Source organism: Oryctolagus cuniculus, chromosome 1 (assembly GCF_964237555.1).
Source record: "Oryctolagus cuniculus chromosome 1, mOryCun1.1, whole genome shotgun sequence".
NCBI lineage: Eukaryota > Metazoa > Chordata > Mammalia > Lagomorpha > Leporidae > Oryctolagus > Oryctolagus cuniculus.
Window position 1 is genome coordinate 65313426 of NC_091432.1, and position 26382 is coordinate 65339807.

Consider the following 26382-nt stretch of genomic DNA (forward strand, 5'->3'; position numbering starts at 1 on the left):
CAGCCTTTCCAGAAAGATGGCCTGGGGCAGCTTTGCATTCTGCACACTTCTGTACTCTGTAAGAGGGAGGAAGGTCAGCCAGCTGTCTTCTTACCTGAGCAGTTGTTGCTGCTGGTGGCAAAGCTGTGGACAGCGTGAGCATCCGCAGGGAGGCCTCCAATTGCTGGGGAGGCAGAAAGAAGTTGGGCACCACAATGGGCTCTGGGCTACGACAGGTTAAGGGAACAAAATACTCATAGTCTACCCCCTTGCCAGAACAGCACCTCCCTGACCTCAATTACCCACACTCCGGCTCCTGCCCAACTTCTTCCTGCCCAGGAATCCCTTGCTCAAGTGGGTCCCTCTAAGGAGAAGGCCCTGCCCACTCCTAACAAAATCCATCTAGTCCTCTGTTAGGGGTCGGTTGAAATCTTGCCTCCAGGAGGCCTTCTCTTCAAGTTGGGCCATGGTGATTCTTTCTCCCTTTTATCCTGCAACACAGCAGACTGCTGGGTCACTTAGTCGGAATGACACTGGCTGCGGGCCTGCTGTTAACATCAGTAGGCCTAGTTTCTGACATATTTGTTCTTCCATTCTTCTCCTGAGCTTCCTGCCCACGACTGTTAGTCAGACGAGTGGGGCTGGCAAGGTGACTACCAGGGGGAGTGCCTTAGGCTGGATGGAGGTGTCTGGCTGTTCTCTGCTCACCTCCAGAAAGGACGGCTCTGCATGAGGGGCCGTCCATGGGCACAGCTGGCGTACCCAATCTGAGTGTGAGCCCCAGTGGGCAGGCCTATCTCGCACTTCTATCTTCTTGTACCCAGTACTGTGTTGAGAACATGGCATTCCACAAATATTTGTTGAATCAAAGCACTGATCCAGTGGAACCCTGAAGGAGGAGGGGGGAATATTCTGATGTTCCAATTTTTGGTTTCTGTTTAATAAGCTAAACACGGTTCCAACTCGAACTGGTCTACTAGGTTTCCTATTTTTTTTTTTTTTTTAGATTTATTTATTTATTTGAAAGGCAAAATTACAGAAAGAGAGAGAAGGGGAAACAGAGAGAGAGAGGTCTTCCATCTCCTGGTTCACTCTCCAAATGGCTGCAACAGCCAGGGCTGGATCAGGCCTAAGCCAAGAGCCAGTAGCTTCTTGCAGGTCTCTCATGTGGGTGCAGAGGCCAGCACTTGGGCCATCTTCTAATGCTTTCCCAGGCACATTAGCACGGGAGCTGGATTGGAAGTGGAGCAGCCAAGACTCAAACCTGCGCTATTATGGGATGCTGGCATTGTATGCCATGGCTTTAACCTGCTGTACCACAGCACTGGGCCCTAGGTTTTCCATTCTATCATCATTCTTCTATGTCAGACCTTGAACTTTAAGAGGGCAGCGACGATCTGTCTTTTCACAGCCATATTCCTGTCACCCTGCATGGTACCTGGGGCATAGCAAGTGAATATCCACTGAACAGTGAAATGCATCCATTTCCTGCTTTGGACCCAGTCTCTAGTTTTCCTCTAGAGAGGCAGGGTAGAGTGGAGGCCCTCAAGGGAAAGAGCCCTTTGACCTCAGGCCCTCCTCAGGGGCACAGGAGGTAAGGTGGGCGTATTAGCTGGTGCTGCTCTGACAGCCAGGGGTTCTGCCCAATGGCCAGCTGATTCTGAGGGCAGGCGCGGCACTGCTGTGCAGAGCCGGCCTACAGTGGCAGCACACTTTTCTAAAGCCCATCACCTCCTGGCTGCTTTAGGCTCCTGTCCCAACAGGCACTTTCTCTCTGCTACTCCTGGGTTCCCTCTCCTTAGTTTACGAACATGCTCAAGACTTCCACTCAGGAAAACACCAACCTCTGTCCCCCTCACTCCCTCCTACTTGCCACCCAGCTCTGTCATTCCCTAGATGGGTAACACCAGAAAGTTCTTGTTTGTACTTCAAGTCCTTCACTTTTAAAGTAGATATAATGATGACAGCTGTTGTTCTGAGGGGTTAGTGAGCTTGCACCTGCAGTGCTCAGAGGGGTCCCGACAAGATGAGCCCTCAACAGTCGGCCCCTGTCGCCTCCCCAGCGTATGGAAAACACTGCCAGTTCTGGCTGCCTCACTACTTGTCCGACCCACGGAAGTCTGCGTTGGTTCCCGCCTGAGGTGACGTCCTGCACGCTACAGCTGGGGCCTACATGCTGGCCGGCCCCCTGGACCGCTTTCATCCGAGTGCTGGCCACTGCTTCCTAAAGCTCCGCAGCCCCGGTTCCCATCCGTCTCCCTCTTTCCTGCTCTCCCTGGCTGATAAGCTCCACTTGTTCGTGATTTGCCTTGCTCGGCCTGCTCTTTCCACACTGGCCATCCTCACAGCTCCGCCCCTAGGGGCGTGGTCCTCCCTTTCCACGCTCTTCTTGCTGCCCTCATCTGTTTCCAGTCACCCAGCGCTATGCCTGACCTCAAGCCTCCTCCTGGGTATCCCACGGGCAACGTGTCCACAACAACCATCTGCATGTCCCCGAAACCTGTCTCTATGCGCTTTTCCCTTTCCAGTAAGTGACATCACCGACCTAGTCACTCGGGACAGAAACCTCTAAGTCACCTTCTGTTTCCCTCTCCCAGGCCCTGCTCCTTAGCTAATCCTCATGGATCTACTCTCCTCCTCACCTACAGCAGTCCAGTCTTCAGGTCAGACTGTCTTTGTCTTTTATTATTACTCCAAGTTTCCTTGTGTTTCATCTTTTCTTATCTCATCTACCCTCTATAAGGCACTGGGACTTCTCATCTACGTAAATCAGACCGTAGCACACTCTTGTGAAACAGTGACTGTTTACCAGACATAACTTACGTACAGGCTCTGGCTAGACAGGTTACATCATTAATTTTCACAATCTAAGTACTACTATTGGTTCCATTTCATGCATGAAGAATCTAATGTTTATTTGCTTCTGGGGCAGAAAAGGCCCTGTAAGATCAAGGCCTGGGGCCAGCGCTGTGCTGTAGTGGGTTAAGCCGCTGCCTGCAACGTAGGCATGCCATGTGGTCACTGGTTCTTGTCCTGGCTGCTTCATTTGAGATCCAGCTCCCTCCTTATGTGCCTGGGAAAGCAGCAGGAAATGGCCCCAGTAGCTGGGCCCCTGCATCTATGAGGGGGACCTGGATGAGGTTCCTGGCTCCTGGCTTCAGCCTGGCCCAGCCCTGGCCATTGCGGCCACTGAAGGAGGGAACCAGCAGATTAAAGACCTCTCTCTGCCCCTCCCTCTCTGTAATTCCACCTGTAGAAAAAAACAAAACAAAACAAAACAGAACAAAAAAGATCCAGGCCCCTCCTTACCTCTCACCATCCTACCTGGCCCTGGGCTGCAGCCACAGTGAACTTTTGCCCATGGGCCAGGCTCCGTCACCTGGCCACCACTCAGCACACACAGGTCTGTGACTGCAAGTTCCCCTGGGCCCCGTGTGCACGGTGCCTACTCACCTTTAAGGTCCAGCTTGCATGGCTCCCTTACTGGGATAGTTGAGCACTTACAGCAGCTACCCTCTTGGTCCCTAGCATCTGTCCATGTCTCATCACAGCACTAGGAACGATAAACCACCTGTCTCCCACCTCATAATGGGAGCTTCTCCAGGTAAGGTCTGACTGAAATCTGCCCAGGGTATCCAGCACAGGGCCTGGCAATATTCAGTTTTCAGAAGAATGAACAGTTGGGAAGGCCTGAAATTCAAGCAGCTCTTAAGAGTTGGGACACGCGTGGCACTTCCTCCACTGCCTGCATTCTGAGCACAGCTGGGATGACCGCGAAGGCGGCGAGGCCAGGGGACAATTTTGCCAGAGGCGCCAGCTTCGCTGAGCCTTTCCCCAGCCCACCCTCCAGCCTGCATCAAGACTCTCATCTGTGCTCTGTGTACAAATGCTTCCACTCAGCTGATTTTCTCAACCAACTTGTGAAACCACCAGAATTCAGCCTGCATTTGCTGACCCGTTGGCTGTGCAACAGTCAGTCACTCATGCAGACCTTAAAGTCTAGTGAATGAAACATGACTGCCTCCAGCTTCCAGCTCAGAAAGGTTAAATGTCTGAGGTCAGGAGCCAGGTCTAGGCTCTCTGACTTCTAGGAGATGAAGACCTTCACTCAGGAAAGCTATTTGCTTCACCTACAGCCACGTGAGGCCCCCATCTATTGTCAGGACACCAAGGCAGGTGATCTGATCAGCTGGTCAGGCGCAGCTAGGAAGGCTGAAGATGATCCTAAGTGGATCTCCGCAAAACATCCCAGTCTGTCCCAAAGGAGGGCGAGGGGAATGTAGGTGTCCCTTCTTCCCGAGACTCAGCAACTCCATATCCACGGTGTCCACACCTTAGCTCCATCACTTGCCTTTAAAAAATTAAATCTTAGGCACATCATTCTAACTATGAGCCTCATTGTCTTTTCATGCAAAACACAGATGCAGATGACAACTGCATAAAAATTTGGTCTGACTGAAAAACAGATGAAAAGATCCAGGCACACAGTAAATAATCAACATAACACGCCCCCCCCCCCCGCCCCGCCCCATCTATTTCAACTGATCCAGAGCCTTGCCTTCAGGTGGTAAAATACCAGCTAGATGAATCAGATAAATTAGAGTGGGCTAGGCTAATGACCGCTACTAACATCTAAACCCCAAACAACATCATGCCTCAGGGCTAGCGTTAATGGTAGAACCGCAGCACTGTCATGTCTTCTGAAGGAAGGGCCTTCCCATGTCCCCAGTGTGCTCCCTGAGAGGGGCCGCCGCTCACAACCACACTTACACACTCGGCTAAATGCCTGCAGGTGGCTTCAGAGGCCACTGTGGGAAACACCAAAGGATACAGGAGGTGGCTCTGCCTTGCGGACACCTCTGGGCCAGTTGCTTCCTGCTTCTGCCTGGTGTCAGGGGAGTGCACAGGTGGCCCCTTGGGGGTTTCCCTTCTGTTCTGGGAGACTAGGTGTAGAGGGAAGTTCTCGAAGCTGTCAGCAGAGTCACTGAGCTCACTGGAGGCAGCCTTGTCCTCAGCCTGGGCCTCTCGCTTGGGCTTCTTGTTCTGATCTGCCCGTGGGGGGCGCTGCCCCACAAACGTACTGCTCTGCTTGGCTCCTGAGAGCTTCAGGAATGGGAGAAGCCGAGGGTTGGCTGAGGCAGGCTCTCTAACCTCGCCCGTGGAGGTCTCGTTCTCACAAGCGGCGGGATCTTCCCTTGGAAGGTTGGCAGCCCTATCTGGGCCAGACAGAAAGCCACTTCTGCCCTTGAGCTCCTCTCTGGGGAAAGGCTCTGAGGAAGGGCAAGAGGGCCCCCTCCTCGGCACCTCGTCAGGCGGAGGGCTGATGATCTCGCTTATGTCTGACATGAAACTGGACCAAGGGCTAGTTCTATCTGTCACGGTGGTGATCTCGTTCAGGGTCCTGGGTTCAATGATGTCTTCCTCATAGTCCTCATCGCTGTCGGCCGGGCCTGCCTCAGTGTCCTCACTGCTCTGCATCCTTGTAATGGGTACCATACGCCCCAAGGACTCACTGAGCAGTCCTCTTCCGTTTGAAGTCTCTTCAGGAACAGGGGCAGGTGGGGAATTTGTGCCTTCATCTGGAGCTCTTGCCAATGGCTCGTCTGGAGTTGGGCTTTGTTCTTGTAAGGCCTCTGCGTCCTGCAAATCCGGGAGGGTGGTGACCTCTTTGCTTCTATTCCTGGCTCGGTGAGAACTCAGAACTGCTTGAGAGTTCCTGGTGATAGTCTGCAGATCTGAACAGCAACAGATATCACTCTTACTACAAGGCAGGGCCACAAACTACTTGTTTCCCACACCAGCCTCTCGCTTCAGAAGTACTCGTGCAATCAGAATTTGAACAAAGTTTAAAGACAGTTAATCCACCTAAGAGCCAGTGAAACTATATTCAAGGCAGGACAATTTCTAGTACTTTATTCTAGTATCAGAGGACCAAAATCTAATCTATGTATAGCTGTGGATACATCAGTGGAAACGCTTTGAGACTATCTGCTCCTGCTCAGGAGTTCTTGGGAGCTGGGAGTCCTGGCGGGCATGGTCATGATTCCAGTTACTTCATTCATTACCTATATTAGAAACCAAAATGAGAATCCACTTATTTACCTATTTGATGAGTTACTAAAACTATCTATTTTACTTGGAAAATAAAAGCAAAGAAATATCAATTACCCAGATGATAAGCACAGCAGGTTTACAGAGAAAATGGAGGGAGCAGGGAGTGTTGGAGAGGCAAGGCTTTACAAATCTCTACTGCAGGGGAGGGCTTTGGCACGGTGGCTATAGCTTCTGTGTTCCCCACTCATCTAATCCATGCCCCCTGCTCCTCTGGCTGAGTAACCAGAGGTCAAGAAGGGAGATATGCTCAGAGTCAAACAGCAAGTCTGTGCCAGAGACCCACCAAAGTCCCAGGCCTCCTGCCTCGCAGTCAAGGTTCCTTCCACTGCCCCCATGTTTCTCTGCCATACTACTTTGTGCCTCCTGTTAAAAGGAAGGTAGTTAACAGAAGAAAAAGGGAAGATGGTGAAATCCAATGGTCTCTGTCACAGGGACTTGTCTAAGGGCAGATATTCAACTGCTTTTTGAATTGGCATCTAGTGACCAGACCGCAAGCAGAAAGGCCCTGAGCCGTACCCGTGATCAAGGAGCTGACTTGCAATACCAGGTTGTTGGATTTCTCCAGGATGCACTTGCTCTCAGGGTCTAGGCGGCTGGCTCCTGGCCCAACATTGTCCCTGGGGCTCTCCTGGCACTCCAAGATGGTGGTAGGAGTCTGAGGGCTGAGGGGTAGGAAGGGCTTGGTGAGCTTCTGACTGAAGTACCGCTGGATCTGATCTAGCTCACTCATATTCTTCCTACAAACAAAAAGGGGGAAAGAAGACAAAAGGGTCATTTATGGAGATTAGAAACATTTTTTAAAAAATATTTATTAATTTGAAAGGCAGAGTTACAGAGAGGCAGACGCAGAGAGAGAGAAAGAGAGAGAGAGAGAGAGAGGTCTTCTATCCACTGGTTTACAACCCAAATGGCTGCAATGGCCAGAGCTGTGTCAATCCAAAGCAGGAACCAGGAGCTTCCTCCGGGTCTCCCATATGGGTGCAGGGGCCCAAGGACTTGGACCATCTTCTATTGCTTTCCCAGGCCATAGCAGAGAGTTGGATTGGAAGTGGAGCTGCTGGGACTTGAACTTGCACTCATATGGGATGCCGGACCTGCAGGCAGCAGCTTTACCCAATACGCATACCCCACAGTGCGGGCCCCTCATGTTGCTTCTTTCACATCTATTTCCCCTGATGTACTGTGAGCTCTGTGCTGATTCCTTTATATATACTGCATCCAGGATAGCACTTGACACAAAATAAATGATGTTGATGGAAAAGTGGACACAAATAAGTGACTTTAAAAAAAAGGTCAGTTTCCCTAACTAGGGAAATCACTAGGGTCAGTTTTCCCATCTCTGTGGGGTAGGTGCTGTTACATAGCGGGTTATGCCAGTATCTGCAGGGCCAGCAACCAACATTGGGTGCTGGTTCATGTCCTGGCTGCTCCATTTCTGATCCAGCTCCCTGCTAATGCACCTGGGAAAGCAGCAGAGGATGGCTCAAGTGCTTGGGCCCCTGCACCTGCATGAGAGACCTGGAAGAAGCTCCTGGCTCCTAGTTCAGCCTTGGTTGTTGTAGCCATTTGGGGAATGAACCAGCAGATAGAAGACCTCTCTTTCTGTTTCTCCCTCTCTCTGTAGCTCTATCTTTTAAAGAAAAAAATTCTTAAAAAAAAACAAAAACAAAAACTTCTCTGTTCAAAAACTTTATAGGGCAAAGTTTATTCTCCTGGTTCTCCAATGAGAAATCACATTAACTTTAAGTTGCATAGGATTTTACGTTTATGCTGCCAAAAACATCTTTTTAATGCTCAGCCAAGCAGATGAGATCAGTAGTTACTATTTTACAAATAAGGAGCATGAGGCTCAGAGAACTGACAGGATGCATCCAGGGTAAGTACTAGTAAGTAGTATGTAGCTACTCAGATGAGAATCCAAGACCCTGCACCTTCACCAGATCAAGCTACTCTCTGCTCTACTTCTGTTCTATTCACCCTTTAAGGTTGCAACCTTAAAGGTTATTTCTCCTTTTCAGAAAGTCCATTTCCCCAAATTGTTAGGTTATCTCTCCCTTAAACTTTTTTTTAATAGAAAGCTTTTATTTAATAAATACAAATTTCATAAGTACAATTTTTGGATTATAGTGGTTCTTCTCCCCATACCCGCCCTCCCACCCCGAAACTGTCCCACCTCCTACTCCCTCTCACATCACAGTCTTCATTAAGATTCACTCCACTTCCAGTCCAGCTCTCTGCTATGGCATGGGAGAGCAGTGGGGAATGGCCCACGTCCTTGGGCCCCTGCACTTGTGTGGGAGACCTGGAGGAGGCTCCTGGCTCCTGGCTTTGGATCAGCTCAGCTCTGGCTGTTGCGGTCATTTGGAGAGTGAACCAGCAGAATGGAAGACCTCTCTCTCTCTCTACCTCTCTGGCTCTACCTCTCTCTGTAACTCTTTCAAATAAGTAAAATAGTTCTTAAAAAAGATTCATTTTTAATTATCTTATATACAGAAGATCAACTCTATACTAAGTAAAGATTTCAACAGTTTGCACCCACACAGACACACAAAGTATAAAGTACTTTTAAAGACTAGTTTTATCGTTAATTCTCATAGTACAACTAATTAAGTACAGAGGTCCTACATGGGGAGCAAGTGCACAGTGACTCTTGCTGTTGATTTAAAAATTGATAATTTATTTGGCCATAATCAAAATGGAAGTTCTCTCTTCCCTTTAGAGAAATGTACCTCCTTCTTTGATGGCCCCTTCTTTCCACCAGGATCTCACTCGCAGAGATCTTTCATGTAGATCATTTTTTGCTACAGTGTCTTGGTTTTCCATGCCTGAAATGCTCTCATGGGCTTTTTAGCCATATCCAAATGTCTTAAGGGCTGATTCTTAAGCTAGAGTGCTGTTTAGGGCATTTGTCATTCTACGAGTCTTCTGCGTGGCCCGCTTCCCATGTTGGATGGTTCTCTCCTTTTTAATTCTATCTATTATTATTAGCAGACATTTGGTCTTGATGATGGTATTGTTAAATGCCAACTTAATGGAATCTGGAGTCCCATGGCAAGTTTTTAGCTTTATCCTTAGGGGTAAGTCCAAGGGAACGTGTGCCGAAATGTACATCTCCTCCCTCCCTTATTCCCACTTTTATTTTTAACAGGGATCAATTTTCAATTGAATTTAAATACCTAAGAATAATACTGTGTTAAGAGTTCAACCAATGGTATTAAGTAGAAAAAGAAAATACTAAAAAGAATAAAATAGTAAGCTGTTCCCTGACAGGGCAAGGGCTGATCAAGTCATTGCTCTCTAATTTCTCCCTTTCTCTCTCTATAACTCTGCCTTTCAAATAAATAAATAAATCTTAAGTAAATAAATAAATAAATAAATAGTCAAACTCTTAGACTGACATTCAAGGCCCTGCTGCAGTCTGACCCACCATGCATTTTATGTTCACCTCTTCCTACCTCTACTATTGGTATTTTCCCAAAGGTGACTTGCTGCTTCATGCCTCTGGGCCTTGGCACATGCTATATCTTTTTCTTTTTTTTAAAAGAGATTTTATTATTTATTTGAATGTCTGAGGTAGAGGGGGAGAGAGAGCAAGAGAGAGAGAGAGAGAGAGAGAAGGAGAAAGAGAGATGTTGCATATACTGGTTCACTCCCCGGATGGCCACAATGGCTGGGGCTAGGCCAAAGCCAGGAGCCAGGAGTTTATTCCAGGTCTCTCACATGCATATCAGGGGCCCAAACACTTGGGCCACCTTCTGCTTTCTTTTTTTTTTATTTTTTATTTTTATTTATTTATTTATTTATTTATTTGACAGGCAGAGTGGACAGTGAGAGAGAGACAGAGAGAAAGGTCTTCCTTTGCCGTTGGTTCACCCTCCAATGGCCGCCGCGGCCGGCGCGCTGGGCCCACCTTCTGCTTTCTCAGGCCATCAGCAGGGAGTTGGATCAGCAGTGAAGCAGCTGAGACTCAAACAGGTGCCCACACGGGAAGCCAGCATTGCAGGTGGCATCTTTACCTGTTAGGCCACAATGCCAGGCCATGGGCACATGCTATTTCTACACAGAATGTCTTTCACATTTGTTGACCTGTTCCTTCAAAGACCAGTTCAATGTGACTTCTTTAAATCTTTCCACGACCAACTTAGAGTGTTACTCATTCCTCTGCCTACCCCTGGCCAGGAAACCAGCAGATTCTGCCACCCTGCATTACAATTATCTGGCAATCTTCTACGCTGGGAACGGCAGAGCCAGGACCGCAGGTCTGGCCTATCTATTTGACTCTGAAGCTAATTCATTCTTATGTACCACACTCCTCACTAGATAACCAAGGGTTGATCCTTCTGATCTCTCATGGCCTGCTTAGTTCTCATCATGACTGACTCGGATGCCAATTAAACTGAGAGAGGGACAGAAAGTATTAACAGGATGGATGTTGGTCTGCAAGAAGTCAGCGGCTGTGAGGATGAAGACAGTGGGCAGAGGCCGGCGCTGTGGTGCAGTAGGTTAATCCTCTGCCTGTGGCGCCGGCAACCCATATGGGCGCTAGTTCTGGTTCTGGCTGTTCCTCTTCCAGTCCAGCTCTCTGCTATGACCTGGGAAAGCAGTGGAAGATGGCCCAAGTCCTTGAGCCCCTGCACCCATGTGGGAGACCTGGAGGAAGTTCCGAGGAAGTTCCTGGCTTTGGATCAGTACAGCTCTGGCTGTTGCAGCCATTTGGGGAGTGAACCAGCAGATGGAAGGCCTTTCTCTCTGTCTGTCCGTCTCACTGTTTGTAACTCTACCTCTCAAAATAATAAATACAATCTGAAAAAAAAAAAAAAAAGACAGTGGGCAGAATTAGGCATATTTGAGGCAGTGCAGATGTGAGGGAAGTTATTATTAAATTTTAGTGAAACATCTAAAGTTGCTGTATTTGCAGGTGGGTCAGTAATAGAGCTCTCTAAAGGAATGGAAGACCCTGAGCTGAGACAGATTCATCCATGAGGAGGTCTATGCAGCTCCAGGTCCCACCTGACACTCAGGTGCACAGAACCTTCTACTGAACCTCCGAGAATGGTGGAAGCTGACGAAATGTTGCACTGCACGTGGCCACCACCCATTCCACCTTGAGTTCCACCTGGGTTCCTGGGTTTTTTCTCAGTCTCACCTGAGAGAAGTCAGAATGGAGGTGTTGGAGGACAGAGGTGATGTGGTTGATTTGTCATCATTTGGCAAGGCCGCCTCACCCTGCTGCAGGAACTCATGAAACCGGCGGATGTTCTGCACGTGCTCTTCATGGCGTGACGCCTGGCTTCTTGTGGTCCCGCTTCTGCCCAAAACAGAAAGAGAAAAGGCAGCGAATAAATCCCAGCCAACGAGAAAAATCCTAGTGTGACGATAAACAAACCACTCTCCTGAAATGGTAATGTAAGCCTACCACTACTACTACAGTCTGCTTCATCAGCTCTTGCTTGGGTTATAAATGTTTCACAAATTATTCTGCCTCCAGCCTTAACCACCCCTTCAAATCTATTCTGTACATCATAGCCTAAGTGACTTCCAAAACATAGATCTTAAGAAACTAGAAGAGGCCAGTGCCGCGGCTCACTAGGCTAGTCCTCCGCCTAGTGGCGCCGGCACACCGGGTTCTAGTCCTGGTCGGGGCGCCGGATTCTGTCCCGGTTGCCCCTCTTCCAGGCCAGCCCTCTGCTGTGGCCAGGGAGTGCAGTGGAGGATGGCCCAGGTGCTTGGGCCCTGCACCCCATGGGAGACCAGGAAAAGCACCTGGCTCCTGGCTCCTGCCATCGGATTAGCGCGGTGCGCCGGCTGCAGCGCGCCGGCCACAGCGGCCATTGGAGGGTGAACCAACGGCAAAAGGAAGACCTTTCTCTCTGTCTCTCTCTCTCTCGCTGTCCACTCTGCCTGTCAAAAAAAAAAAAAAAAAAAAAAGAAGAAACTAGAAGAACAACATGTATGGAGCCTTTATGTATTTCAAGTCTTATAGGAATTCAATGTGTATTAATCTATTTAATCATTCCTTTTGAGCTTTGGCTTTTCCTTTTTAATTATAGCACAAATCTCACACACAATACTGAAGAATTTGACCCAGAAATGCCCTCCTTCTTTTTTTCTTCTTTTAAAAAAAGCTTTATTGATACAATTCACTCATTTAAAATGTACAGTTCACTGTTTTTTTTTTTTTTTGGTACATCCAGCTATGTAACTGTCAATACAATCAATTTTAGACATTTTCATGTTTAAATAAACCCTTTACCCACTAGTCATCTTTCCACATCCTCCCCCACTTCCAAAAATTCCCAGGCCTAGGCAATCACAGGAGACTTCAAAAAGTTCTTGGAAGTGTGGAATAAAAAGATAAAAATGAAAATATAAACTTTCTCAACATAAGTTCCATCATGTTCAAAACACACAAGTGATATCAGCCACAGAGTCCATTGCCAAAAAACTGAGGGTTTTTTCTCCAGTTAGTAACTGAGAGAGGGACTCTTTAAGACCTTTTAAGTCTTTAACAGGTACTCTTTAAGACCTTTTAAGAGTAAGAAACAAAAAGAAATGAGAAGGAGCCAAATCAACACTGTGAGGTGGAAGCCTAATGGTTTCCATCAAAACTCTTACAAAACTTCCCTTGTTGGTCAGAGGAATGAGCAGGAGCATTGCTGTGGTGGAGAAGGACCCCTGATAAACGCTGTCTTATTCTCAAAATACTCTCTTACTAAGCTGATGTTATCATTCTTCAGCCCCCAGAAAGTCAAAAGGCAAAATGCCTTGGGAATCTCCAACAGACTGTTCCCATGACTTTTTTTTTTTTTTTAAAGATTTATTTTATTTATTTGAAAGAGTTACAGAGAGAAGTAGAGACAGAGAGAGAGGTCTTCCATCCGCTGGTTCACTCCCCAGATGGCTGCCAACTTCTGAAGCTGCGCCAATCCAAAGCCAGGAGCCAGGAGCTTCTTCTGAGTCTCCCATGTGGGTGCAGGGGCCCAAGGACTTGGGCCATCTTCTACTGCTATCCAAGGCCATAGTAGAGAGCTGGATCAGAAGAGGAGCAGCCAGGTCTCAAACCGGTACCCATATGGGATGCCAGCGCTTCAGAACAGGGCTTTAACCTGCTGCGCCATAGTGCTGGCCCCTGTTCGCATGACTTTTGCTCTGGGTCAGTTTGCTTTTGCTTTTACTAAAGTACTTTCATCTTTATTTATTTATTTTTAAAGATTTTATTTATTTATTGGACAGGTAGAGTTACAGACAGTGAGAGAGAGACAGAGAGAAAGGTCTTCCTTCTGTTGGTTCGCTCCCCAAATGGCTGCAACGGCCGGAGCTGCGCTGATCCGAAGCCAGGACCCAGGAGCTTCCTCCGGGTCTCCCACATGGGTGGCAGGGGCCCAAGCACCTGGGCCATCCTCCATTGTTATCCCAGGCCACAGCAGAAAGCTGGACTGGAAGAAGAGCAAGCGGGACTAGAACCAGCACCCATATGGGATGCTGGCGCCGCAGGTGGAGGATTAACCTAGTGCACCATGGTGCTGGGCCCACTTTCCTCTTTTAGTAGCCATTGGTTAGCTTATGTTGTCTTCAGGATTGCCCTGGTTAAGGCACATTTCATCTCCTATTACAATGTTTTGAAGAAATACTTCAGGATCTGATATCACTTAGTTAAGGTTTCCATCAAAAGCTCTGTTCTTGTCTGCAGACGATCTGGGCACGACAGTTTTGGCACTTACTTCAACTTCTTGGTCAGAATTCTGTAAGCTCAACCAATTAAGATGTATTTGGGGGCCGGCGCTGTGGCACAGCAGGTATACCTGCCGCCTGCAGGACACAGCAGAGAGCTGGATCAGAGTGGAGCAGCCGGGACTAGAACTGGCGCCCACAGGGGATGCCGGCGCTTCAGGCCAGGAGGTTAACCTACTGTGCCAGAGCACCAGCCTCAATAAATAAATCTTAAAAAAAAAAAAAGAAAAGATGTCTTCGATATTGGCTATTTTAACTGCTGGCTCTCTTCAATTAGGGAACGAAGCAGCTCAATTTTTCCTCTCAAATTGATAAGGATGGACTGCTGCTCTAGCCTTCATCTTTAATAACACCTTTAATGACATTTCTCTCTCTGTTATACATTTTATTCTTTAAAACATTAAAGATTTATTTGAAAGGAAGAAAGAGGGAGGAGAGAGAGACAGTGAGAGAGAGATGTTCCTCATCTGATGGTTTACTTGTCTAATGCTTGCAACAGCTGGGTTGGGCCAGGCCAAAGCCAGGAACCAGGAGGCTGGACTCAGTCTAGGTTTCCCACGTGGGTGGCAGGGACCCAAGGAGGTGAGCCATCACCTGTTGCTTCCCAGAGTGTGCATTAGCAGAAAGCTGGGATTACCAGTGAAGTTGGGAGTAAAACCCAGGCATTCCAATATGAGATGTTGGCACCCCAACCAATATCTTCACCTCTGAGTCAAATACCTGTCCTTCTAGTTAATTCTGAAACTGGAAACTTTTTAAGGCTGTTTTGCTGTGTGCCCTGCATTGCCAAATAAATATTAGCATCGGCGTTCTCATTGCTGCAAGGAAGCCAGCAAGGATTGATAGGGATTGTGCTGAATCTGTAGACTTGAGGAATATCGCCATTTTAAGAATGGACATAGTATGTCTATTTATGCAGATTTTCTTGAATCTCCTTCAACAATGTTGAAAGTACATTTCAGAAAGTGCATTTTTCACTTCGTTTGTTAAACTTATCCTAAGTATTTTATTTTATTTGATGCTACTGTAAATGGAGTTTTCTTATTTTTTTCTTATTCATTGCTGATGTATAGAAATACAATTTATTTTGCATATTATGTTCTTAAATTTTCTCAGTTTAAACTTTTAATATGATAAACATTGATAGATATAATCCAGATAAACAATCCTCTTTGGAGTCATCAATAATTTTTAACAGTACAGAAAGTAGTATGGAGTAGTATGAAGTAGAAATGTCTAAGAACTGACATGTAATACCTGTCACATAAACCTAACGCTTTGGTGAGTGCTGACAGATGTATATATTCAAGAAAACCACAACCACAAGGAAATGAATGTATTTATCACTTCCAAAGCTTCTTCTTGTCTTTTCTAACTCCTTCCTCCTTCCCACTCCATTCATCTTGCCTTATCCCTAGGTAACCACTGATCTGCTTGGTCATGATACGTTAGTATGCATTTTCCAGAATTTTAAATCAGTGGGATGGTATACAATGTACTCATTTTTGTCTAGCTTCTCTCCTTCAGCATAATTATTTTGAGAATCATTTTATTACACCAGTGATTTGTGAAAAAAAAAAATGTTTAGTAACATTTCATTGTATGGACATACCATAATTTGGTTATCCATTCATCTATTTGTTGATGGGTCTCTGAGTTGTAATTTTTTAATTATAAATAAAGGACAAAGACTAAAACATTTGGGAAGTGCTACTCCAGCCATTTCACCTGTAAAATGAATAATAAAACCTTTCTCTTAAGGTTATTGTGAAAACTCAGTCAGCTAATATGTGTATAAATTACATAAAAATGAGTTATTTCTGTTCTCACCTGTTATGTATACTTCCTAAGAACCTTGAGGTAATATATTATTTTCATTTAACAAATGAGAAAGCTAAGGCTCAAAGAATTGAAGTAATTAGCCTAAGGTTACATCTAGCTTGTAAGTGGTAAAGCTGCCCAACTTGGATTCCAACGCTATCCAACCCCAGAGCCACTCCACCAAAAGAGCTGGATCAATCTGGTGAGGTGGTTAGAAGGGGAATTACAGCTTTGCCCTGCATGGATGAGTGGATTATAATATGACATTTTGATGAGGTCCTTCTGAAGTGGTAACACAGGGACTTTTTAGTGGACAAAAGGCAAATCATTACTTTGAGCTTTTAAAATTACTAAACAGTGGGTACCAGGGACACGCTCATCCTGCTGTACATCTCACTGGTTAGGGTCAAACTAATACTTACAAAATAGATAACAGGAGAATTATCTAAGCCCACAGTCTAATGATTAATAGACACAAAGCTCCCTCTATCCAGAGGCCAGAGATTTCTTCTTGTGTGAAGATGATTTAGCCCTGAAGTGACCTTCAAGTAGATGGACAGCACCCCAGTGTCCATCCTAGAATAAAGGGTCTACTCAGCAACTGCTGTTGTCGGAGTGGCTACTGAGAGATAGGTGTGGGAAAGATGCTGGCGGAGAGAACGCCAAATAGCACTAGGGCCTGGAAGGGGGGTGGTGGAAAAAGCAAACTTAATCATACATCCCATCCTTTGACAGGGTGGAACATGCTCTAGCCTGGATCCAAGGTCAGCTTCGTGAAAGGATGGGTCAAAAATTACAAAAAGTAACCACTTCAGTTCTGGGAAAGGAGAGATTTATTTCTCTCATGGCTGATGACTGAGTTTAGACAAAAAGGCTAAAGGGAAGTGTCCCTTGCATTGAAGTGATTCTTTCAATAGCAGTAAAAATTCTAGATTGTATCTTTATGAAAACTTTGTTTTCATAGGATCTTAGGGTTCCCGGGAGGTTGTGGTAGATCAACAAAGCTCTTTCCCTGTCTCCAGTTTCCTCCTCTAATGAAGGAGAGGGACGATGAGCCAGTTCTCACACATCTACCCTTTGACCCCATTTCTTCCATCAAGAACTCACTCACTTCCTAGGTGAGGAGAAATCAAGTTCCTTTGAAGAGATGTGAGCAGGCTGGTCTGGAGTTGATCTTGCGATGCAGCTGGGGAGTGGCGCATACATATCAGAGGCAGGGAAGGAAAAGGGACTGTACACTGGGATCTGTAGAAGCAATGAGAAAAACAGTATACCAGATACCATGCATGCTTTTGGAACAAAGCGGTATATAATTTGTAAAGTTTATTGTGTACGTATAAAGATAATTTCCTAAGTACTTTTCATGTGATGAACACTGTTAAGCAACTGACATATATTTTCTCCTTTAAACTATTCAGTAATCTTGTGAGGTAAGTACTCTCATTATCACTGTTTATTTAAGAGGCTGAAAAGACACATGGCGGTGGGGGGAGCAGGAGAGACAATCCCATCTGCTGCTCCAAATGTTTGCAATGGCCACAGGCTGGGCTGGACCTGGGGCTGAAGCTGAGAACTCAATCCAGGTCTCCCACATGGGTGGCAGGGACTCAGTCACTTGAGCCATCACTGCTGCCTCCCAGCATCTAAATTAACAGGAAGCTGGAGTCAGGAGCCAGAGATGGGTATCAGACCCAGGCACTCTGATATGGGACACGGGTGTCTTAACTGGTAGGCTACGTGCCTAACCCTATTATCTCTACTTTACAGACTATGATATCAGACTGTATTTTAGTGCTTTATCTACACCTATGCTCTTGTTCCTCCAACCAGCTTGTGAGCTGCTGGTTAGACATAATTTTACATTTACTTTATATGTGGGGATAATCTAGCTGTTTCTTGTCTTATGAGTACCAGAATTGATCTGCAGAAATGATCTTCCTAAATAGGGACTGATGAACTCTTGCTCATTTTCTCATAAATATATTCACTCAATATTTACTGATGTCCACTCTGTGCCTGATCCTAGGCCAGACATGAGTGAAAGAAATATGAATAAAACAGCCTTTGACTTGTTAAAGAGTTCCCCTGGCTCCTGCCATCGGATCAGCGCGGTGCACCGGCCACAGCGCACCGGCTGTGGCGGCCATTGGAGGGTGAACCAACGGCAAAGGAAGACCTTTCTCTCTCTCTCTCTCTCTCTCTCTCCACTCTGCCTGTCAAAAAAAAAAAAAAAAAAAAAAAAAAAAAAGAGTTGTCTAAACTCATCACTGTCAATTTGCCTCTTCCTTTTTTCCCCTTATTTATTTATTTTCAAGACTTATTCATTTATTTGAAAAGCAGAGTGAGAGCAAGAGTCAGAGGTATCTTCCATCTGCTGGTTCACTTTCCAAATGGCCACAAGAGTCAGGGCTGGGTCAGGCTGAAGCTAGGTGCCAGAACTCCATCTGGGTTTCCCACATGAGTAGCAGGGACCCAAGTTCTTCAGCCATCATCTGCTGCTTTCTAAGATGTGCATTAGCAGGACGCTGGATTGGAAGCAGACAGCGGCGACTCACGCTGGCCTTCTAGATATGAGACACTGGTACTGCAAGCAGTAGCCTGACTTGCTGCACTATAATGGCAGCCTCTCTTTTTATTTTTTAATCAAAGATCAATGACTTTAATGCAATAGAATTTAGGACAAGTTCAGTTAATATTGTTTCACATTCTACACTGCAGCCATTTTAGTTAAAAAGAGATATAATTCAAGCATTATAAAATTCACTCCCTTAAAGTGTTCCAATTCACTGGTTTTCAGTATATTGAGAGTTGGTGCAACCATCACTACTTTTTCATTCTAGAACATTTTCATCGCTTTGTTCAGGTCAGGAGATGGTTACCAGATACAAATATATAGCTTGTTTCATAAGCTGGAAAGTACCAAACACAAAAGATCTTCTCAGACGTCTTGCTCAGTAGAAACCTTTCTGGTGAGGAGTGTCAATCAGGATACCTACCAGTGATCCTGTGGTCTCCACCCCACGTCTTGCTTGCCTTTCTTCTTTGAAGCGCATCAAATTCTCCAAAGGTGAGATAGCAACTTTTATCTGGCCCTGGCACTCTCCACTGAAGTCTGTGATATTGTACCAGCCACAGATAAACTGGAAGCCAGAGAGAAGTGGGGAGAGGTCCACCGAGGCAAAGCCAATCACCCTCTCCTCATCTGTGGGGGAAAGAGAAGAGCGGGACAGTATGGCTGGGCCTGTCATGCCACTGAGATTAGAGGCGTAACACAGAGAAGGTGACTCAAGGGCCTGGGGGAGTTTAGTGGATTCCCAAGCTATCACAGAAGACAGGTAACGAGACTGCGAGAGACTGGTGACCAGAGTCGGCTTTAACTGTTATGAATTCCTTTTCTGTACAGCAGGGGAACACTGGCAGCACTGAGCTCTGCCCTCTTGAGAGAGGTGATCAGGAAACATTCCCAAGCTTAAGAAGCCGTTGTTCTCTCCCCTAGGCTACCATGTCTCAGGATTTTCCTTAGGACGGTGGGTTGCAAAATTATAATTATGAGGGATTTGCACTTTCCTATTTATACCAAAAGACATCTATACCTATTTTCCAAGTGTGTAGGACATACATATGCATTATACGTAAGAACAGAATGACACTTACCAACGACAAATAACCCCTTGGGAAACCACTACAGGGTGCAAAATGAGCTTGGGCTTTGCTCTATAAGATATGGGGCTGCCCTTAGTGAGAAGTGAGAAGACTCCCTTCTTTATTAGAAAGCCACTGTGTGATGACTTTTATTCTCATTTTGCTCCCTATTTCTTATTTCTGACATGAAAGAAGCTGGGACAAGGAGGGCCCTTTCGCTCCACAAGTTCCTACCTTGCACTGGTTCTATTCTCATATACTGAATATCAAAGCTGAGCCATATTGACACAGCTATGAATTTTCATTTGCTAAATAAATCAAAGAATGCACACTTTCAAGAGTAGCAGTCATGAGTTCTTGTAGTCATGTAGTTCTTGGTGCATGGTCCTGGTGGCACAAATGCATCATACACTAACACTGGGGGAGGGGAGGGGAGGAGAGGGGATTTGCCATTTATTAACCGCAGTTATGTGCCAAGTACTTTATATACAGAATCTCTAATTCTCATGGAGCCCTGCTAGGCAAGCACTATTATCCTAATTTTATAAATAAAGTTAAGAGTCAAGAGGAAAAGTGAATTACTTCGGGTTACACTGTTGGCAAATGGCACAGTCATGATTTGAACCCAGGTCTGCATAAGACCAAAGCTTATTCTTTTTTTTCCTGCTAAAGTAGGTGCCAAATTAAGGTGAGCTCTGGTCTGCGTGACAACCTATGTCTTTAGACTATAGGGAGAAGAGAAGAAAAGGCAAAAGAGGAGTGCAGAGTCTTGCTAAATCCAAAAGGCTTTCTTTGTGTGGAATCAGGGGTAATGGATTTATGATCAGCTACTGTGGCATTTATGAGGTTGGGGAGTAGTGGGGGCCCTAAGTGAAGGCGAGGCCATAGCACAGAACTAATCATCCAAACAAGATTCACAGCAGCCCTCCCAAACAGAAGGCGCAGGTGAGAGAAAGGGAAGTTGGCTTCTCTTGGGTCTTTCAGAGGCTTTGGGGTTAGCACTGAAATTAATCTCTAGCAAACAAAACACTGGGACTTAAAACAACTGAAGGTCTGCAAACCAGGCCCTGGCAGAAATCTTAAAGGGGCTCGATTTACAGCAGGGATTTAGTGAGACAAGATCTGAGCTGTGAGATGGCTGGATGAACTCACCACCTCCTTCTTCTGAGTCAGCCAGTCTGACCAGCACGGTAAAGTACAAACAATGAAGGCTACAGAGCCAGTTAGAAATGCCTTCACATCCTGACTGTAAATTAACAGCTTACACAACCCTAGTCAAGTCACAAAACTTCCATCCTTGGGTTTCAGTTTTTATGTCTGTAAAATTTAACTGATGACATTTTCACCTGTCCAGATTACAGATGTATGTCTCAGCACACTGCTAGTCACCAGTCACTAAAATGGATATGATATTTACTAAGTGTGAGGCTCTCATTTACTTCTCCCCAAACCTTATGGTAACAGAGCCCCAGGCATTATTATTCCTATTTTACAGATATGGAAACTGAAGCAGAGAAGTTAAGCCATTCATTCAGGGTCACACTGCAACGGTGAGGGGCAGAAGTCTGGCTTCAGAGTCAGTGCTCTTTACACTGCTGTTATGTCTCTTTATAAATGGTGGCTGAGCAAATGAGGCCCAAGGATCACGATGTCAGCACCTCCCCCCTCGGGGACGTTGTTAACACAAGGCAGGATAAGCTGTCAGACTCTACTCTTGTGTGCATCTGAAACTGTTCGGGTCTTGCTTCTTAAGCCAGAGTCAGCAGACGGCAGAATTTCATATAAAGTGTGTGATACATATCATAATGGTTGACAGATATAATGGGAAAAATGTAAATGTACTTGGGTTTCTATACTTAGCAGGGACTCAAACTGATTTGACTGCTAAGTATTGAAATTCCCTAAGGGAACAAGCTGGCTCTCTATAGGATTACCCTTCTACCAGTATCTGCATTCCCAGCACAGCAGTGCCATGGTTTCACTTGGTTACAAAAACACTGGCAAACTGTCAACAACAAGTACCCTCATTTTTACAATCAGCTAGATATTCATGGAACATAATTCTTACCTCCTTTATGCCAAACCTTGAAGACCAGGGTTTGCTTTGGGTCCAGAAGAAGTTCTTTCGATAGCCTATTGAGGAGAAAAACCACCAATAATCACTGGTGTAGGAATCTTCTGCAGCATAAAACAGATTTGAAGAATATTTCACAGTCTGCCAACCCTATTTCATCTTCACGATCATCTTCTAGGATATACTTTTATCTTCACCTTAAAATGAGGGCATGGAAGCTCATAGACGGGAAATAACCTGCTAAGACTTGCAAACAGGCCCCCTTGATGCATACCCCCATGCCACCCCCTGCAACGTATTTATCACATTCAACCTCTGCTTCTCTAAGACAGGATAGGAGTAGGAGAAGGGAACTCCTCAACATGCAATGAACGCTTTTACTGGAATGGGTATAGATTAAGGTGGAAGAACGGTAAGAAGGGAAAGGAGGGGTATGAGAAGATTCATTGAGTACCTACCTTGGGCCAGATACACATTTAATCTGTCTATGACCTGGGCATTATTATTCTTATGTTACAGATGATGAAGTTGGCTCAAACAGGAAAAGTAATTTGTTTAAGATCATCTAAGAGGGGTCGGTGCTGTGGCTTAGCAGGTAAAGCTGCTGCCTGCAGTGTCAGCATCCCATTTGGATGCCAGTTTGAGTCTCAGCTGCTACACTTCCGATCCAGCTCCTCCTATGGCCTGGGAAAGCAGTGGAAGATGGCCTAAGTCCTTGGGCCCCTGCACCCACATGTGAGACCCGGAGGGAGCTCCTGGCTCCTGGCTTTGGATTGGCGCAGCTCCGGCCACTGAGGCCAGTTGGGGAGTGAACCATTGGATGGAAGACCTCTCTTTCTCTCTCTCTCTCCCCCTCCCTCCCTCTCCTCTCTGTAACCTTGCCTTTCAAATAAATAAATAAATCCTTTTCTTTTTAAAAGATAATCTAAAAGTCAGCAAGTGCCAGGGCTGGGATGTGACCCCGGTTTACCTGACTCCAATGCTACACCATGCAGAGGGCAAGGCAACAAAATAATAAAGTGCCCAAAATAAATACCTGATAAAGGTGAAGTAGAATTCACTGAGCACCTCTAATGTACCTTCTATGAAGTGGATTAGTTTTTTTTTTTTTTTTTTTAAGATTTATTTATTTATTTGAAAGCCAGAGTTATACAAAGAGAGGGAGAGGCAGAGAGAGAGAGAGGTCTTCCCTCGCGGGTTCACTCCCCAATTGGCCACAACAGCCCAAACTGTGCCAAACCGAAGCCAGGAGCCTCTTCCAGGTCTCCCATGTGGGTGCAGGAGCCCAAGGACTGGGCCATGTTTTACTACCTTCCCATGCCAAAGCAGAGAGCTGGATTGGAAGTGGAGCAGCCAGGACTCAAACTGGCACCCATATGGGATGCTGGAGCTGCAGGTGGTGGCTTTACCCGCTACGCCACAGCGCCAGCCCCTGAAGTGGATTAGTTTTAAATTGCAAAGTTCTGGAAAGTTACAACAGGTACCACTGCTGCAGGTCAAGAAGATCGAGGTCCAGGGAAATCAAGAGGCTTAATTTCATTTTCCCACCACCAATGCAGAACTGAAGAAAGCCTCCCACCTTCAAGGCTAATGTGCTCCAGTGAAAGAATTACTGTGTCAGAGACTGGTACTCCAGCTGGTAGTCAAAAGACTCACCTTTGAAGCTTGTCTCTACTATTATCACCTGAGTGACTTTCTGAACCCTGGTTCTCCTGTGAGGGTACTTCAAAGAGTTCATGGGAAAATGCAATTAAAAGATAAGTCCATTTTGGTGCAAAAAATCTTGAAACCCACATATAAGTTTTTCATTATGTGCACTTTCCATGAACTTTTAACAGACCCTTGCCATTGGACCTGCTAAAGGGGATATTACCTACCTACAAACTGCAAGGAGGATCAAATGAAAGAATTTTGAGACAAAGGAACTGAAAATGGCACCACTACTCATTTTTTCTTCTAATTCTGTTACTATTACCAATAAACTATGTAACGATTGTCTCCTCAACTGTGAAGTCAAGGGTTATGACTGGAAGCCTGCTAATGTCCTTTCACCAAAATTTGTCAAGTTTTGTCATTATGTCAGGTCTTGAATGAACAAATCACCTCCACTTAGAGGCTCAACTGTTTCCTGCCATTGGGGACAGATTTAATATTTTAGATAAAGTACCCGGACCATGCTGGCCATAATTTCTTTAATTTCCGCTAGCTCACCACAGATAGAGCTGAGTTTTTACTGCAGTTCTAGCTCCTGACAGAGGCCTGCTTCTCAAATTACAAATCACCGACTATTTGAGTAACTGCTGAGACTCCGTCAAGTGCAGCCAAACATTTCTGGAACCGTCCATAGGAGGTCTAACATTGGCTGTATACCTACTACGTACCATGAGGTAATTCTCCTGAGTGTCTCTAATTTGGACCTCACAGCAATCCTAACAAATCATCTCCGCTTTACAGACGAGAATTCTAAGGCCCAGAGATGCTATGCAATCGGTTCACATGGATGAGCGCCCTCTGCCTGGAATGTCCTCGCACATGGGCATCTCACATGCCTCCTTCACTGCTTAGCTGCAGTGACTGATTTATGAGTCCTTCCCTCGACTTTCAGGCTGTCCTAAATCACCTTTTTTCTCTGAGCTCTCCATCAGCATCTTTTCCACTTTTCTTTGGACACTTGATTGTAATTTTTAATTTGCATTTCCTCCCAGCTAGACCATGACCTCTTCAACAGCAGAGAAGATCTTAATTTAATTCCAGTGCCTAGAACAGAGCTGTGCAACTAAGAAACCCTCACTGAATTAATTTTTCAGCTCTATTGAGCAGGAGTAAAAACACTACAACAACACTTTCAAGCTACAATTAGCTGTGAATTCACAAAAACTAGAATTAAAAAATTGCTTGGATTAGAATTTTCCAGGTCTGCTCAAATATTGTTGTGTCTGTTACATTCCTTGCTGAGTTTATCACTTGGATGGAATAAAAACTAGATTCTGGAAGGCCAACAGAGCATCAGAAAGTACAAACCTTGATTGCTGTTGAAAATTCCAGACAGGGGAATCTGTGTTTCCAACCACGGGGGTGTATATAGGTGATGGCTCATCAGCTGTTGCAAAGGATACACAACAGCTGGGTACTGGCACTTTCCGCTCTGTCAAGGGGCTCCCTGAAATAGAATATAGCAGGGATGAATGAACCTTCAGGTATCAAAAAAGAAGACTGTGCTGGAAGAAGCTCCCAGCACAGTACCCAGTTTTTACTTTCATTAACCCTGTAGAAGAGGCAGCAGAAGACACAGTTTAGAGTATGGACCTGGAGCCAGCATGCTATCATTTCATAAATATACGCTCAACCAATTTAATTTCTCAGTACCTCAGTGTTCTTTTACTCTATATTATAGGAATAGATAGGATTGTTTAAGGATAAAATGAGTTAATGCTTGTGAAGTACTTAGAATAGCACCCAGCACACAGTACATGATATTTTGTTACCTGTTAGCATTTATTTCAAATCCTTACAACATCTTAGGAGGTATAAGTATAGTAATCCCGGTTTTACAGTTGGAGAAGCTGTGTCCCAGACAGAGCTCACCCAAGGTCAGACATGATGTTCATAGCAGAGCTGACTGATAACCGGTCTTCTGACTCTGTAAGTCTAGGCCTTTGCAGTTCTGTTCTATTATTTGCCTTTCAATCCAGCATTTTCCATCATCCCATAAAATGCAAGGAAACGGGAGAGGTGACTTCTTGCTGGGGAACATTTATGAACTGAGCCTTGGAAGGACCGTTGTAGCAGCAGATAGGTCTCTGCAAACATTTTAGACTAGAGAATAGCTCAAGCAAAGACCCAAAAGTACAGGGAGGTTGGGAATGGTGCTGCTTAGCTAGATTACAGGTAACTTCGGTTTTTTTTTTTTTTTTTTTTTTTTTTGACAGGCAGAGTGGACAGTAACAGAGAGAGAGACAGAGAGAAAGGTCTTCCTTTGCCATTGGTTCACCCTCCAATGGCCGCCACGGTTGGCGCGCTGCCGGCGCACCGCGCTGATCCGATGGCAGGAGCCAGGTGCTTCTCCTGGTCTCCCATGGGGTGCAGGGCCCAAGCACCTGGGCCATCCTCCACTGCACTCCCTGGCCACAGCAGAGAGCTGGCCTGGAAGAGGGGCAACCGGGACAGAATCCGGCGCCCCGACCGGGACTAGAACCCGGTGTGCCGGCGCCGCAAGGCGGAGGATTAGCCTAGTGAGCCGGGGCGCCGGCCTAACTTCTGTTCTAAAATGCTCTGAATGTCAAGATTACAGATAAAGGGAAAAGCAAAAGAACACAAGAAAAAGATGTGTGTCTTAAATACATTTATGTGATCCAGAGGAACTTTTCTTTTTAAGATTTATTTTGAGAGGCCAGCACTGTGGCACAGTAAGTTAATCCTCTGCCTGCAGTGCTGGCATCCCATATGGGCACTGGTTTGTGTCTCAGCTGATCCACTTCCAATCCAGCTCTTTGCTATGACCTGGGAAAGCAGTGGAAGGTGACCTGAGTACTTGGGCCCCTGCACTCACGTGGGAGACCTAGAAGAAGCTCCTGGCTTCAGGTAGGCTCAGCTCTGGCCGTTGTGGCCATTTAGGGAGTGAACCAGCAGATGGAAGATCTTTCTCTCTGTCTCTCACTATCTAACTCTACCTTTCAAATAAATAAATAAAATATTAAAAAAAGATTTATTTTGAATGACAGGGAGAAGGAAAGATAGAGCTTTCCATCTGCTGGTTCACTTCCCAAATGGCTGCAACGGCAAGGGCTGGGCCAGGGCGAAGTCAGAAGCCTGGAATTCTATCTGGGTCTCCCACTTGAGCAGCAAGGGCCCAAGGACTTGGGCTATCTTCGGTTACTTTCCCAGGCACATCAGCATGGAGCTGGATCGAGGACTTGAACTGGCATTCACATGGGATGCTGGCACTCCAGGCCAATACTTTAACTTGCTAATAAGCTCCAGCACTAGCCCCCATATTTTCTTCAACCAAAAGAATTTCTATT

The 26382-nt window shown here is 45.8% G+C and overlaps 1 protein-coding gene across 14 annotated transcripts in view; it reads right to left on the bottom strand.

Moving 5' to 3' along the window:
- The window catches only part of C2CD3 (C2 domain containing 3 centriole elongation regulator), a 122697-nt gene that overhangs the window by 10798 nt on the left and 85517 nt on the right, over window positions 1-26382 (bottom strand). For 13 of the 14 annotated variants that reach the window (XR_011389150.1, XM_002708510.5, XM_070075269.1 and 10 more), the window contains 8 exons: window positions 24383-24521; window positions 21356-21420; window positions 18642-18847; window positions 16757-16890; window positions 11240-11401; window positions 6610-6830; window positions 4811-5714; window positions 95-206 (listed from right to left, as the gene is read on the bottom strand). Coding sequence is in view for 13 of the 14 variants with exons in the window: in XM_002708510.5 (XP_002708556.2) it covers window positions 95-206; window positions 4811-5714; window positions 6610-6830; window positions 11240-11401; window positions 16757-16890; window positions 18642-18847; window positions 21356-21420; window positions 24383-24521 (1943 nt within the window). In the remaining variant the exon portion in view is untranslated. Of the gene's footprint in view, window positions 1-94; window positions 207-4810; window positions 5715-5901; window positions 6045-6609; window positions 6831-11239; window positions 11402-16756; window positions 16891-18641; window positions 18848-21355; window positions 21421-24382; window positions 24522-26382 lie in introns of those variants that run through there. The other variant, XM_070075285.1, reaches the window with a different exon arrangement.